The following is a 17021-nucleotide window of genomic DNA, read 5'->3' on the forward strand; positions in this document are numbered from 1 at the left end:
TGTACACAAAAAGAGATCAGTGATCTGATCAAGTTTGGACCTTTCTAATGGATAGACACTCCACTGCATGGCACCCTTCAGGGTTCTAGATTTGACTTTTTTTCACTAAGAATATATGCAATGATGCTTGCTAGAGGACAACATGGCGTTTGCATTAAGTGGCTTTTGCTAACATTAGCTTAACTTTGTGATAACCAAATAACTTGGGTGTTTTAACCCTAACAGGCTTGCCATCAAAATTACTGGGTCCAATCTGGTCACTGAATTGTAAAAAGTCTTTCTACAAAGAAAGAAACTGTTTGGTAAACTGTTAAGACGTAAAGCTCTGAACTCAGAATCCAAAGTCACAAAACTAGCTGAGCCGGCTCACTTGTTTTTATTGATGTTTTGTTTTTTTTTTGTTGATGAAAGCATTGTTTAAACTGTACAGAGGCATGTTGGTTGCTCAGAGCTAAAGAAATACCTTAAACTTTAGTGGGCAGTTTTCACTTTGCACCCAGACAATAACCTGAAACTGAAGATAAGAAGGTGTTCAGGGTCAAAAATGGAACATTCAAGGTTCAAGTCGACTGATTTAAACTTCACTGAGCAGCAGTCCACTCACTGAAGACAAGAATAAAGATAAAATTAGATTGAATGTCATCCCAAGTTGTAGAACATCAGTGGGGAGTAGTTCAGTCTGCTGATGTATAGACTGAAGAACTATGCAATCATGTAGTCATCAGTAACAAAAGAAAGTATTTATTTAAAAGCCAACATATTTGCTGAATTATTTGTGATCACTGGACTAGGAGAATTATCTATAAAGCACTGTGGATAATGTAGGATTCACTTAATATAGGTGTAAAGGCCCTAATTAAATCTGACATTATTCTTCAGGTTACCTAATTTGGAGGATGAAGAAACTAACAGTACCAGTAAGCTCTTATATTCCAACGCCATCTTGTGGTGATTTTTGGATATGGGCATTTAAAATCACATTGTCGATGCTCTCTCTCTCTCTCTCTCTCTCTCTCTCTCTCTCTCTCTCTCTCTATATATATATATATATATATATATATATATATATACATATATATATATATATATCTGTCTGTCTGTCTGTCTGTCTTTCTCTCTGTCTGTCTGTCTCTCTCTCTCTCTGTCTGTCTGTCTGTTTGTCTCGCGCCTGAGGTAGTATCTAGCTTTGTATCTAGCTGCACTAAATAGCGATGACTATCATGAAGTGTTTAGTTCACGAAAGCGGTAAGAGTAGGGTAATATACTTTAAGAAAGAAAGAAAAGAACATTTTAAGTAAATACAAATCTGGTGTGAAAACCTGGTTTCTTACGGAAAGAAAAACAGGTCGGTCACTGAACATTACACTGTAAACCTGAAGAGTTGGCTTTGTGCTTTGGAAAGGCTGAATTCCAAACGAATCTGTACTGTATAACTACATAACGGCACAATATTGGGTCAGAAGAAATGCACCCTACTTAGTGCACTAAATATCCAATGTAGAGCGATTTGACGTTGTGGCTCAGAGGGAGCTGTCCAGGTACTGAAACGCGGAGCCGCAGCGCCGCTTTATGGCAATCAGAATAAACCTGTAACCACTAAAGTACAGACCAGACCTGAGCCCGTATTTACATTTCTGCCTTCACGTATAAAATCTGGGTCCAGACATGAATTTCCCAAAATATCAACTATTCTGTTTTTGCCTATTCGGTTTTTAATCGACAAGTGTTTTCTTTTTTAAGTTTATTAAACCAGCTGTTTACCGCCACCGTGTGGATTTTCTTCCAAAGCTTTCTCTTTGTGTTTTCTTACATTTTAGTCTCATATATTTATATATATATATATATATATATATATATATATATATATATATATATATATATATACACACACACACCCCATGTTTTACTACCCTAAAGAAAACTGTTTCCTTATGTGTATTTCAGGTTAAACACTGGCATGCATGCTACAGAATTGCCGTATGCATGTTGCCTAACTATTATGAATAATCTACTCCACCGATAAAATGACTGATGTAGTAATATTGTGTGATTAGGACAGATGCTATTTATAATCTTTTCGCTTCCCCTATGGGTGTGTTTGTCCTAGGGTTTTTTTTTTAATCAAGGTCAGGATTTTGCCAAACCCCTCCCCTCCCTCCCTGTGCTTAAAGTGCGTGAGCGCGACTTCCAAAATCTTACGTGACTTGTGCCTTCATTCGTGGTATCAAGTCCTGCGGGCAAGTCCTAAAAGTAGCTCGGATACGTCCTTTGAGATCTTTTTATTTTTTTTTATTTGTGATGTGGACTGCTTTGCCTGAGATGCGTTACAACAGGAGGTAACAGTGAGACTCACGCCCGCGATTAACGAATAAAACGGTGGAGCCGCGTGTCCTCTCCAAAGGTCACTCGGATGGGATTTAGGCGGCCGTTATTTGCACCAAGCTTTGCTCGGAGTGAACGCACACCTGACCTGACCTGGCTTTCTTTTGATTTTGGATATTTTGCTGTTTCCCAATCGTTGGATTTGCTTTACAAGGTAACTTTGATGCATTTAATGTTTTGTGAACGGCCAACTTGAAAACAATGCTCTAACAGGTGCCTTATCTAGTGCAATATATATTGTGCAATCTGAGTGATCCTGATGTTAATTTGGTCAATCAGTATTGGGATCTACTGAAAATGTGTAGCCTGCAATAATTAGCACTGCGTTATTCTGTAAATATCTGGTTTCCATTAGTTCTGAAAATAATACTCCAGCAATTATGTTTACTCGACTCTTTTCTGATGTCTTCGCAGACTGTATGCTGTATACATTTCTCTTAATCAGTATTCACTTGTGCGCTTGTAATCATGGGCAATATTTATACATTGATATTATGGCACATTTTTCTGCGCCAATAATCAGTTCCCAGTTGGCCTTTATGTGTTTTGCATTCTGTGAAATAAACTTTTGCCTGTTATCACATATATGCTCATTACAGTATGGGCTGGATAACTGGTATAAGACTGATCTTTCTATAGAGTCTTGTTTCTAAGTTCTCCAAAACGTTTTGTTCTTCGTGTCATGTAGCCTGGATATATTGTATTAAATGCTTTCTAAATTCTACTGCAGTCTGGCGAGCTTAATCTGCTGCCCACTGCCTTCAGCTTAAAATACCCTACACATGTGGAGCCCACACCTGAAGCTAAACTTTCTCTCTGCCCTCCTCCCAGCGAATGTGACTTCAGCCGAGGTGAAATAAGAGCAGTGACAGCGCGCTTTGGTCTTTGGTCTTCAGCCCCCGTCTCTGTAGAGCGATGGCGGCGCCGACGGCTCCTTCCTCCTCCTCCTCCTCCTCTTGCGGCGGCGAGCCCAACCCCAACACGACAAATTTACGGCCACCTGCGTCAAGTAGGTGCATCGTCCACATAAAACGCTTTTGCACTCCGGCTATTTGCTTTGTGGCCGCCGTCATTAATCTTGTCCTGGGGAGGGGGGATGCAGGGGAGGGGTGATGATGAGGGTGAAACGGCACCGATTGGTCACCGCCTCAGGTGCAGCAAATCACACACACTCACTGTCAGAATTAAAAGCGCACACTGGGGGCGATTAAAGAAGACAGACATCCCCTGAACCACCAGTCTTTATCTTTATCCATTTACAAATGTCATGCTTTAGACTTTTCATGGATTTTTCGTTTATCAGTAGAACAGCATGCCAGCCCCGTTTTTCCCCATTTCAGACAGATGAAGAAGGCTGAGAAGTAAGCTAATAAGTATTTTAAAATAATAATAATAATAATTGTTATTATTATTATTAGTAGTAGTAGTAGTAGTAGAAGTAGTAGTATAATAATAGTAGTAATAATAACAATATGTATTGTTATAATAATAATAATAATAGTAATAATAATAACAATAATAATAATAGTAATAATAATAATAATAATGTTGTTATTGTTATTATTATTATTATTATTATTATTATGTTTTTACACTTATTAGCTTACATCTCAGCCTTCTTCATCTGTCTGAAATGGGGAAAAACGTTGCTGGCTTCAGCAGCGTGTAGCCTAATTAAGTGAAGAGCAGCTCTAATTGTAGAGACACTAAATTGGTCGTAATGGCTGACTGCTCTCTGTAGCTTTGTGGCTGTGCTTGTGGGGGGATGGAGCATTTCCAATTTCTAGAAGAGCAATGTAGTCCTTAAAAATGACCTACATTAGCACTATTCTATCATGCACGTTTAGCTGTGGTTCAAAGCTGCTCTGGATGTTTGGTTATTTTTTAGACAATTTTTAAACGTCTTTTTTATAGCCTACCTGTTACAAATTTAACAATATCCTCTTACATTTCTCTGTAAATACATCGAGGGCTTTGTTGTTGTTGTTGTTGTTTTTTTTAACATAATTCCAGGCTTATTTTTTTGTCTTCCAAAATAGATTACTTGTTACCACGTGTATTATTATTATTATTATTATTATTATTATTATTATTATTATTATAAATGTAATGGTTGTTGTTTTAAACCACAGACTGCTGATGATTCTCTTTGCAAGCTTTGTGCCTACCACGCATGCACACGTGTGTGTAAACTAATAAGATGGAGTGAAAGAAATAGAATTTTTCTGTGTTCTCAGAAGGAAGAACAATTTTGCAGAGAAACCTGCGGCTCTGCCGCCTGGATAACTGAGATAATGGTTTGGTAAAATGAGCATTTCCTCCTGCGCTTTACTCCAGTCCCTCTCACTGTGGGGTTTCACACGGTTTCCCTTAATTGAAAGTGTTTTAGGGAAATACGGCGACTCAGCTGGACTACACTTAAAAGGAAGATATTTAGTTCTAATGCTTTTGTTCATTTGCTCCTAATTTATAGGCTATGATTGGACTGGGGTTGCACACGGATGTACGAGAAAGCTCGGGATGAAGATATGTGGTGAGTTCACGCTATTTGCAATTCTTTGCGCAAACAACAGGTAAAATGTGAATGCACTGGGGAGTGGAAAATTAGCTTGAAGGGGTAGAATAGGTATAAGGGGTAGCATGGTTTGCCCTGAGACAGCATATTGCAGCTTTGTTAGTTGTCATTGGTGCTACTGTAAAATGTCCATGCAGATAGATAGAGAGAGCAGTAGCCTAGTTGCATCATGAATTTTGGATATGTCTGGACGATTTATTAAAATGAGATTCCGACAGCTTAATACTGGAAAAAATGCACATAAAAGAAACCGACTTGTTCCTAGTTGTGAAGAAGAAACTGTCATTCACATGTGCCACATATTTAGTTAGGTGACGGGGCCATGGGCTGGACTGATCCTTTAGCGCCCCCAACTGGAAGTGTTACACATGGGATCTAATAGGGTTTGATCAGCTAATTAACGTTGAGTTAAAGCAGAGCTGGAGCTGTAACTTACCTGGAGAAAAAATAATAGGAAAAACAATTTCTTTATCTCGATTGCGAGATAAAATGTGCTTAAATACAAAGCATAAATACAACACAGTGATTACCAGACTAATATTTATTCTGCATGCAGGATAAATGCACTTGTGAATAACTTCAAATGTACTTTTCATGTTTAACAGACAGAGTGATGGCTTGCATAGTCAGATGCTGTGATATAGGTTTAGATGATGGTTGCAACTGAATCAGGAAGATTCTATATAGCCCTATTTAAAAAATAAACAAATACATAGTTGATCATAAACTGGGATAATTTCCGTGTTCCCCGGAGGTTTTCTGCTCAGTAGTAATCTTTTAAACAGTCCTCTGGGTGCTGTGCTGTGTGTCCGGTGTGTGTTTTCCTGCGATAGTGCGGTGCTGCTTTGTAGAAGGCTGCGGTGTTATTGTGAGATTAGCTCACCATCAGATAAGATTTCTCTGTCGGGAAATATGGCCTGTGAGGGAACGCTATTTAAAATAAATCATGGTTTAAAAAACCTTTGATAGCATATTTAATTTTGAATTTTACACTTGTAACGCATGATGTGTTCAATTGTATAGAGGTTCAAAAAACGCTTTATTATTTTTGTGTGTATTTTGGAGAGCTTATTTGCTGAAGATGCAAAATGTTGGAAAAAAAATTAAACCACGTTTTAAAAAAAAATTCTAATTCTACTATTTGCTAATAACGCATGATATAGGCCTACAGTCTCAGAAGAAGAAGTAGCTACTGAATACTGAATACCTCTAACCTTTCCTTGTAGCAGGGCTGGTACGTGTATCTTTTGTACCTTTAATATATTTTACATGGAAATGTGGATATATTGTGGGCTACCTTTAAAAATCTATATATAATTAACATAATTACATGTGCACCTTTAAGATACATACTAAAGGTAGAAAATGTGTACACAGCGACATGAAATGATACAGTTTAGTTTTCGTTTGGTTTTTCTTATTTCCTGGAAAAACGAAGCATATTGTCAATACGAGCTTTTTGGACTTTGGATTTTTTAAATTATTATTATTTATTTAATTTTTTTACATTTATTCCGAATTGTTAAAAAAAAATCAAGTCTACTCTTAATTATTTAATAATAATAATAATAATAATAATAATAATAATAATAATATAACAAAAATAATAATAATAACAACGACAGCAATAATAATAATAATAATAATAATAATAATAATAATAATAATAATAATAATAATAATAATCTCTTCCTGCAGAAATTGTGATTGTGGGTTTGGGGAAAGCTATTTTGAGATAATACGGGTCACTGAGGCGGAATCCAGCATGCATCATTAGCTGCGAGCTCAGTAGTCGGTGGAGTGTGTGATGGACTCGGTGTGTCTCTGATCGGCTCCGGGGGGATTTAGAGGCACTCTAAACGGAGCCCATTTGTTTTTGCTTGACTGATATCATGGGGGCGAACATCCCCCTGATTATCATAAATCCCTAGTGGGACTGAAAGGGAAATCCTCCATGCTCCATACAGCTGTAAAGAATATATAAGGAAGTGTTCGGCCATGCGAGTCGCACATTACGATCCTCCTCTCTTTGTAACCATTTAGGATTTTTGCAAAAGAACAACAATCTTGATGAAAAGAGTCGGATTGTGGCTTCTCTGAATGAACAGTCATCACCACAGAAGCTCGGTTTACAGGACTCACGCTTCCGGCGTGATGACACAGACTTCTCCAACCTGTATGCAAGGGGTGAGAGAGTTCACCTGCTTTTGTCCTGCATTTTTAAAAGTTAATAAACCAGAGGAAATGTATAGACAGTTATATTCTGGCGCTTTATTTCTTTGTGTATTTATGCTTTAAGTGTTTCTTTTGATTACCCATCCCCCTTTTTAATAGTAATGCACACTGATAACAGAATAGTATTATTACTGTTATAACCTTAAAGATTTACTGCCTGCCAAGAATGGTGAAGAGCCTACAATCCAGTTCCTACTGGAAGTGGTGGAAATTCTCACAAACTATGTACGGAAGACATTTGACAGATCCACAAAAGTGCTGGACTTCCACCATCCACACCAGCTCCTGGAGGGTATAGAGGGCTTTAACTTGGAGCTCGCAGACCAGCCCGAGAGCCTGGAGCAGATTCTTGTAGACTGCAGAGACACACTCAAATATGGTGTCAGGACAGGTGAGACATGACATTTGAACAGATTAAAAAATATATGCTCATTCATTCAAATTGTGACATAAAGTTAGAACACTTACAAAATATTACCTTACAGAAAATTGTGCTGGATTATTTGCCATTCCACCATTTTGAAGCCGGAGTAATGAATTCCATTTACTTTGTTGTGGGTTATGTTGTTTTTTCCCCTGTCAGGTCATCCCAGGTTTTTTAACCAGCTGTCTACTGGGCTGGACATCATTGGCTTGGCTGGGGAATGGCTCACCTCAACTGCAAACACTAATATGTGAGTTTTCCATTTTCTGCCTAATCTCTGCTGGTGTATTAGTTACACTGAAGAGGTGTAATTGAAATATTATCTGACAGAAACAGATGCATATTAGTCACTTTGACAGAAAGTAGCTACATCCTTTGCTCTGCTTCACATTTTAATTCAAGTACAAATGGGCACAAACATGTCATTGTATTAATAGCCCATAAAGCACTTCAATTTTAAAATAATGAAATGGTGCAATACACAGACTTGATACACAGCCTGTAGATAGGAGTGTCCAGTATGTAAATGCCTTGTTGCTTAATTTACATCTTGATGATCTCACATATTATATGATTTACAAACATACACTGCAATCAGATAATCATTATTATGATTGTATGAGTAATCTACAATTTTAGACACCATAAGATTATAAAGATAAGTCACAGCTGCCTTCAAATACAGATTTAAATAAGATTTACATTTCTTTCCATTCAATATATCTTTTCAGTGTAAACAAGCTAAACTGTCCAGCAAAATGGATGCTGGTGCCCTATACAATGTTTCAAAGTAATTCATGCTAGTGTTCACTTTCAGAGAACGTAGGAATAAAATAGCACAGGGTGAACACACCAGTTCAGAATGACCTTTAGAGGTCAGAGATTCTATTATGTCTTTTTATGGCATATGCCCTAACCATTTAGAGGTCAATAAAACATGCATTGTTGATTTATTTCACTATTTATCTCCAGTAGTACAATGACTAACCGATGTTACCTTCAGATGATTAAAGAATGTACAAAATACTTCACAAGATCAATAATGACTTGTCAGTCATTAGAATCCTAGACCAGTTCTTGCATTGAGGCATGTGTAGCTTAGGTGTATCCACTGGTCATGCAAAATGGTAATTAAATTGTCCTAATGGTCTGCTTGAGACCAGAATGCTTTCATTGCCTCTTGTGACCTTTTACTACATGTTTCATTAGTGATTGTTCTGTCATTAGTTGTAATTACTTCTGATAGTTATTGACCATCGTTATTGTGTAAAATATGCTCTGCTAGGATCATATTATAGTTATATGATCAAATACTTCAGTTATACTATATGATATAGTATGTTTATATGATTAAATAATGATTTATTACTTTTAACAAGGTACAGTTACAGTATTATCTCAATTTACCATCAGTGTCCTTAGCAAATTTAGCAACAACAACAACAACAAATTAATAAACCAATGAGAAGATAATGCATTTATTACTAGAGTATTGAATTTGAGATGGGATACAATCCAAATATAAAGCTTTTTTGGTACTAATATTGGTTCTTCAGTAGTCACGTGATTTGAACACCCATTTTATTATCAGCACTACTGCAGAACGTCATCCACTGATCTACACTTTATCCACAGGTTCACATATGAAATTGCTCCAGTGTTTGTGTTGATGGAACAGCTGACTCTGAAAAAAATGAGGGAGATTGTTGGCTGGCCAAATGGAGAAGGAGATGGAATATTCTCCCCAGGTTGGTTTCCTCCTTACATCTGAATCATTTAAACAATAAACACTGCCATCGCACATTATGCATATGAGCAATATCTAATTTGTTTGTTATGCCGATAAAATGAAAATGAAAGCTCAGCAATTACTGGAATGTTATCCTTAGGATGTCAGTTGTGCTAAGTTTGTTGACCTTTTCTTTGACAGGAGGAGCGATCTCTAACATGTACAGTGTGATGATAGCTCGCTATAAGCACTTCCCTGAAGTGAAGACTAAAGGCATGACTGCAGCCCCGAGGCTCGTGTTGTTCACTTCTGAACATGTATGTGTTGTGTCTTATTGAAAAATGAATCTTGAGATATTTCTGATGGTAGATACGATGAATGAATGGTTTTTATATAGTATTATATAAACAGGAGATCTTTTCTCCAAGAGGCAATTCATTTCCTCTCCCTTTCTGCAGGCAGGGAATTCTGTAAAACCTAAATGCTGCTTTACTGATGAGTTTGTATTTTTCACATTTATATACAGTTGTAAGAATATTTCTACTTTATTACATATTATAGGCTTATATTGATATTTTTACCAAATTGATTCATTATTTGTATTGTTTTCAGTAAGTTGGCTAAAATTTCTCTTCAATATCAATAAAGTTTTATGTTTATCTTCTCTTATTTATTGATCCTACTACTATGATCATCAATCATACATTTACCTTATACCTGGATCTTTGCTATTTATACTATTTATACTGTTTTTTGTTGTTGTTTTTTGTTGTTTGTTTGTTTTGGGGGGGGTATTTTTAAAAAAATTTTTTTTACATAATCTCTGTGTGTGTGTGTGTGTGTGTGTGTGTGTGTGTGATTACCAAGAACAGCAATTTCAGCATATTTCCCTGAACTGTGAAAAGAATGGAAAAGCTGTTTTATTCATTATGAAGTCTAATGGCAGTTGTTAAGTTGTTAAGTCAAAGGTAAATATAAATTAAGCTCCAAATCTGTATTATTGATTTTGTAAGTCACTGGAGTACTTTTTCAGAGTAAATTAGTGGTTACATTTGTTCTGATTGTGCAGAAAACCACAAGAAAAGTGTACAGTAACCAGAATTACTCCACTGAACCTACTTTGTTTAGACATGCGTGGGTTGTAGTTTTTTATTTGTGTCATATAGGTGCAAATTGTAATGTTTATTTAGTGAAATTCAGCAACACCCCTTAGACTCCATTATGTGTGTTCAGTAAACAGATTTATCGTTCTTTTCTCTCTTGATGTGTTGGAAACGTGTTGGAATTATTGTTCATGCCAAGCACACATAAGCTACAGATAGAGATTAGCTGGATAGAGAATATGTTGGAGAATTCTTAAGAATGTCACTTACTTGTTTTCATATCCCATTTACAGAGTCATTACTCCATAAAAAAAGCCAGTGCAGTTCTCGGCTTTGGGACAGAGAACCTGATTCTGCTGAATACAGATGAGAGGTAAGAAAATTCTCAGTCTGAGCTTTGTACTTCTGTAAGCTCCTGGTGTGTATGTTTGTGTGTGCATGTGTGTGTGTGAGGTTGTCTGTGTTACATGTCTGTCTCCTTTATCAGAGGTAGAGTCATTCCTGCTGATTTGGAGGCCAAGGTTGTTGATGCCAAATGCAAGGTGAGTCTTTGCACAAAAAAGTCAGCTAAGTGAGCTGTTTGTAAATATAGTGGTGCTTAATTATGCATGGCCTAAGATAAGAAATTGCATGCTTTGTTAATCATTATGTAAGTCAATATATAACTAAATTAATAAGCCTTTCTGATAGATTTGAATGCAAGCAGACATAATCTATTGTTTGTGGTTTAATGAAAGGACAATTCTCAGTATTCATCTTAAATGATAATATCTGATGAAAAAGGATACACCATAAAATATCATTTTTTTAAAAAACAGGAAATTATATTTTAATAATTCAATGAGTTTACTTGGATCTAAAGTATTATATGTAGATTGTGTATATTATAGTTATATGGCCTTTGTGACTAATGTATTACATGGAACTATGTATTATATTACATAGTTTTACATTATGCTGTTTAAATAGTGATTAACGTTTAAATAGAATTATTTTATTTGCATGAAGAGACTACATCAAAGATGTCTTGTTGTCCATTTGTAGTGTACCTTTATTTGTATTTGAGAGGCTCTTATGAGTGTTTTAAAAATGTTTTAGAGATTTAAAATGTATTTGTTGACCAAAGATGTAGAAGGAAGTGAGATTAATTTATCAATCACTTTTGTCTGTACTACCCAAGAACCTAGGTTAATCGATCAGCGTGTCACATAAAGATAACACGAGCACATACAGTGTAACGTTAGTGCAATCAGTGTGATGTAGCTGTGATTGTAACTATACTTATTGTTATAAGTACATAATGAATGTTCTAAATATATTGTCTAGTTATAGTCAAGTGAAATGAGAATCTAAAAAGCTGTGAGCTCTAGCTAAAATAGCTGCTACTTAGTAAGAGAAGCAAGTTTTTTATTAGTATTTGGATAAAAATTTTCACTGACATCTTAGTAAACACAGGTCTATGTGTCCAGTCATAGATTAAGCCAGTTTTAAGCATTAGTGGTGATTATTGATGTTTTTTATTATTATTCTGGGACTGGGCTTAGTCTGTGTCCAGAAAACTAGTCCTGAAGGGTTCTAGCAATTAGAAGAAGGCAAAGGTCATGCATACAATCCTTGTTCCTGGGCATTTAATGTGAGCATTAAGAGAGATCATGCATTTACAGTCAGAGTTTTTGCAGATAAAATGCTGGTTAAAGATAGGCACCTTAAGCTACAGTCACACTAAGTGAACTTGTGCAGAAATTATGTTTATACTGCAAATTAAACACTTGAAATCAACTAATTGCTCCTTCTTTTACTGTATTTACTGAAGATGTTTGATCTTTGCATAAACTGTACCAAGATAGTAAGCCTTTCTGATAGATTTGAATGCAAACAGACATAATCTATTGTTTGTGGTTTAATGAAAGAACAATTCTCAGTATTTATCTTAAATGTTAATATCTGATGAAAAGGGATACACCATAAAATATCATTTAAAAAAAAGGATGATATCAACTGGTCTCTATAGGACATGCTAAATCTGAGTGACATTAGTTTAAGTAATGTTCTCGGCTCTGTTGCCTTTATCTCCTTTAGTCAGTGAGAGTAGTCCATTGAGAGTGATGGCTCATCTATCTCTTTGCTTTTTCAGGGCTACGTTCCATTTTTTGTGAGTGCCACAGCCGGTACTACAGTTTACGGTGCTTTCGACCCCATCAGCGAGATTGCAGATATCTGTGAGAAATATAACATGTGGCTCCATGTGGATGTAAGTGCACAACAGTGGTCGTAAGTGTGAGTGCCATTGGTCCCATTTTATATTAAGTGACTCTAGTACCTGTGCAATTACTTGTAGTTATAATGTGAAGATGTTTGCAATATTATTGATAAAATCCAGCAATACATCATATGTAAATGCACATATACATCAACACTAGTTTTGGCTTGTGAATTTACACAAATGTATTTTAACACTTTAAAATGTAACGTTTATATACTCCTGTAGCGTATTTATGCTATAACATGCTGATTCATAACAGAATCATGTGGACTAATATTAAACTGGAATTTTACAGTAAAAACATACACAGGCGATGTAGACTGTTTTAAAAGCATAGGTTGTACATAACTTTACACTTTAAAATCAGTAGACATTTCCTGTCTATGTAGGCTGTCACAATTAGAAATCAAATGTTATTGGAAAACTAATAATGTAATTGTTCTCAATCTGTTATATCTCAACCTGTTATAACTGTCAATATATGCTTACATGAGAGAGAAAAAAAGGAAATACACACAGTATATACAAAAGATGTATTTCTATAATCCATCTGTAACAGCACACACATCTTCAGTAGTTACATTATAGTTGCCTATATAGTTATTCGAGACGCTTAATATAAAGTAAGACTGTGTCATTTCATGTTTTGAGTTTGCTGAAGACAATGATCAGCAGATCAGACCTCTTCCATGTGTGTGTCCACAGGGAGCATGGGGAGGTGGACTGTTGATGTCCAGAAAGCACAGGCACAAATTTAATGGCATTGAGAGGTTCTCTGTACATTTTACATTTTGTCGTGCACATTATTACATACACACACATTCTTGCACAGTCTGACAGGTGACAAATTAAAGGAAAAACCAACATGAAGTGTCTTTATAAGGTGTTGGGCTACCACGAGCTACCAGAACAACTTCAATGTGCCTGGATATAGGTTCTCTGATTCTCTGGAGGGATGAACACCATTCTCCCAAAAGATATTCTCTCAATTATGTTTGATGATGGTGGTTGTGAGCACTGCCTAAAATGACGGCCCAAAATCTACCATAGATGCTCAATTGAGTTGGGATCTGGTGACTTTGAAGACCATGGTATATGATTTCTGATTAATAATATATTTTTTAAATAATCATTAAACCATTCCTTGAGCCCTCATGCCCTGTGGATGGAGCCACTATCATTCTGGAAGAGACCAATCCCATCCAGATAGAAATGATTCATCATAAGATAAAGGTGATCAGTCAGAATAACTTTGTATTGCTTTTCAGTTACTCATCCGTCGAATAGACAAGTAGACCCAAACCATGCAGCAAAATGCCCACACAACACAACAGAGCCACCTTTTCCTTTAATACGTCACCGGTCTATATATCTGAGCCTGTTCTCAGTCTGCTGTTACTTTTGTAGGGCAAATTCTGTTACATGGAATCCTCACAAGATGATGGGCGTTCCACTACAGTGCTCTGCCATTCTGGTCAGAGAGAAGGTGAGGCTGAGAGTATGTAGAAAATGGGATTGGGAGGTAGGGGCTGGGGGGATGGGGGGGGATGGGGGGGGATGGGTGATGCAGGGACAGAGAGATTAAAACAGACAGAGAGATAGTACTTGAAAAACAATAAAAGAAGAGACTGAGTGGGGAAGTGAAAAAAGAGATAAACAGGACAAAAGGGTAGAAGAATCAGTGAGGGGCTGTGCTCACTGAAGTGTATCATTAACCACTCTCCTCACCCCCCCACAACCCCTTTCTCTCTCTCTCACTAGCTCTCTGTGCATTGACATTTCATTATGTGAATGTCTAGATGTCTGGTGGTCTCACTGTGTGTGTGTGTGTATGTTTCAGGGACTTCTGCAGGGCTGCAACTCTATGTGTGCTGGCTATCTTTTCCAACCTGATAAACAGTATGATGTCTCCTATGATACTGGAGACAAGGCCATACAGTGCGGCCGGCACGTGGACATCTTCAAGTTCTGGCTCATGTGGAAGGCAAAGGTCTGCACACAATTACATGAATAGATGAAAGAAATGAAAGGCAAAGAAATGAAGTGCAGCAATAAATTAATGCTTGTTAAAATTTATTTTTTATTAGTCAAGGGAAAGTTTATTTACATCATATTACTTTTAGTAAATTGAATGTTAGTATTGCGATAAAAAAAATTCATAAAACCAGTATGAAGAGAAATATATGTGTACATATTAGAAGATGTATATGCCGTTTCTTGCAACAGGGTACCATTGGATTCGAAAAGCATATAGACCGGTGTCTGGAGCTCTCAGAGTATCTCTATACAAAAATCAAAAATAGAGAAGGCTTTGAGATGGTGTTCCAGGGACAGGTGTGTGAAGAATATTTCTAAAAATTACAACCTTTATTTAATACCATTCATATAAATCTGTTCCAGAGGGGAATACAACAGAAAACTGTAATAACTGTGACAGGTTAAGCACAGCAAATACAGAACATTTAGTACTGTGTAATGAGACTGGTTATTGTTTGGGTTGCTTTCTCCTTCCCTCAGCCTCAGCATACTAATGTGTGCTTCTGGTATATTCCACCGAGCCTGCGTGGCATGCCAGATAAAGAGGAGAGGAGGCAGAGGCTCCATAAGGTAACATCTGCTTTGACCATTTCAAAATTGTCCAGATGTAGCTTCCTGGGTTCTAATATTTTCATCTTCTTTCAAGCTTATGGCATAAAAGAGAACATGATGTCAAACAAAAACCACACAGCCACATGTCAGTAAGAGCCTGTGCAATGTCATGTGATTGAAAACAGTGGTTTCTACCCTAAAACCAGGTGGCTCCTAAAATCAAGGCAATGATGATGGAGTGTGGCTCAACAATGGTTGGCTACCAGCCTCAAGGTGACAAGGTCAACTTCTTCAGGATGGTCATTTCCAACCCTGCTGCCACCAGGTCAGATATCGACTTCCTGGTCGATGAGATTGAAAGACTGGGCCTGGATTTATAAAAAGTGCAATGATATTTTAACTGGCCAATGTTCATTGAACAATAATATACATCCCTGTGAACAATCCCAAACAATTTCACAAAGCATTAGAGCTTTGATAGCAAAACAGAGTTGTGGTATGGTGTTACAGTCTTGCCATCACTCAAATTACCTTTATTAATCCACCTTGGAGTCATGTGACACATGGTCTTGATAACAGCATTTTGTGATCATACTATTAAAAGATTCTATCTGTGTGAAGAACAGATTGAACCTTAATGAAGGTCACAATTTCATCAAACTATTCTGTTAAAACAGTACAAATGATGGCATTGATGAACCATAATGCTGGCAGTGCTGAGGTTTTGAGTCGAACATAAAGTTAACACTAAATAAAAGTTTTCTATGTTCCATCACGGCGCTGTCAGTGAAGGTGAAGTCATATCAGAGCTTGTGATCTGGGAGTATAGCAATTAAAAGGGAAGATAACAGCATCTGAAAATCTCAAAAATCTTTCAGTGGCATGTCCTTATTCAAGATGTTAGTCATATGACCTCTTCATTCTATCCTCATTGTATCCATCAATTATGTGAACTATATTTGATGATGCAATATAATGAAATATCGCACATTAATTTCAGATTTCTTTGCACCAATATATATTATATTTTAAGAATTCAATTAATCAAAGTAAAATAATTGTTGGTCCTTAATGTTGTCAACGTAACTGAATTTCACTGCATATTTGAACTATTCTGTAGAATTAATTAATGGGAAATAATGCACCCACTAGTATCGTAATAGGCACTATAAATAAATAGGTTTACTTGGATCTAAAGTATTATATGTAGATTGTGTATATTATAGTTATATGGCCTTTGTGACTAATGTATTACATGTAACTATGTATTATATTACATAGTTTTACATTATGCTGTTTAAATAGTGATTAACGTTTAAATAGAATTATTTTCTAAAGATTTTATTTGTATGAAGAGACTACGTGAAAGATGTCTTGTCCACTTGTTGTGTACCTTTATTTGTATTTGAGAGGTTCTTATGAGTGTTTTAAAAATGTTTGAGATTTAAAATGTATTTTGTTGACCAAAGACATAGAAGGAAGTGAGATTAATTTATCAATCACTTTTGTCTGTACTACACAACGGCCTAAGTTAATCGATCAGCGTGTCACATAAAGATAACACGAGCACATACAGTGTAACGTTAGTGCAATCAGTGTGATGTAGCTGTGATTGTAACTATACTTATTGTTATAAGTACATAATGAATGTTCTAAATATATTGTCTAGTTATAGTCAAGTGAAATGAGAATCAGTAAAAAGCTGTGAGCTCTAGCTAAAA

At 36.3% G+C, this 17021-nt stretch overlaps 1 protein-coding gene across 1 annotated transcript; it reads left to right on the forward strand.

Moving 5' to 3' along the window:
- Positions 1 to 1934: 1934 nt before the first annotated feature.
- On the forward strand, positions 1935 to 16455 carry gad1a (glutamate decarboxylase 1a). Its single transcript, XM_053627014.1, has 17 exons — positions 1935 to 2536; positions 3214 to 3391; positions 4856 to 4915; positions 7001 to 7144; positions 7341 to 7583; positions 7776 to 7866; positions 9252 to 9364; positions 9547 to 9662; positions 10742 to 10821; positions 10936 to 10990; positions 12583 to 12699; positions 13417 to 13481; positions 14119 to 14197; positions 14552 to 14701; positions 14938 to 15045; positions 15229 to 15318; positions 15507 to 16455. The coding sequence occupies exons 2-17, from the start codon at positions 3298 to 3300 to the stop codon at positions 15678 to 15680; spliced, it is 1779 nt and encodes a 592-aa protein (XP_053482989.1). The 5' UTR covers positions 1935 to 2536; positions 3214 to 3297; the 3' UTR covers positions 15681 to 16455.
- The last annotated feature ends 566 nt before the right edge of the window (positions 16456 to 17021 follow it).

Source organism: Ictalurus furcatus, chromosome 6, assembly GCF_023375685.1.
Source record: "Ictalurus furcatus strain D&B chromosome 6, Billie_1.0, whole genome shotgun sequence".
In the NCBI taxonomy this organism is placed as follows: domain Eukaryota; kingdom Metazoa; phylum Chordata; class Actinopteri; order Siluriformes; family Ictaluridae; genus Ictalurus; species Ictalurus furcatus.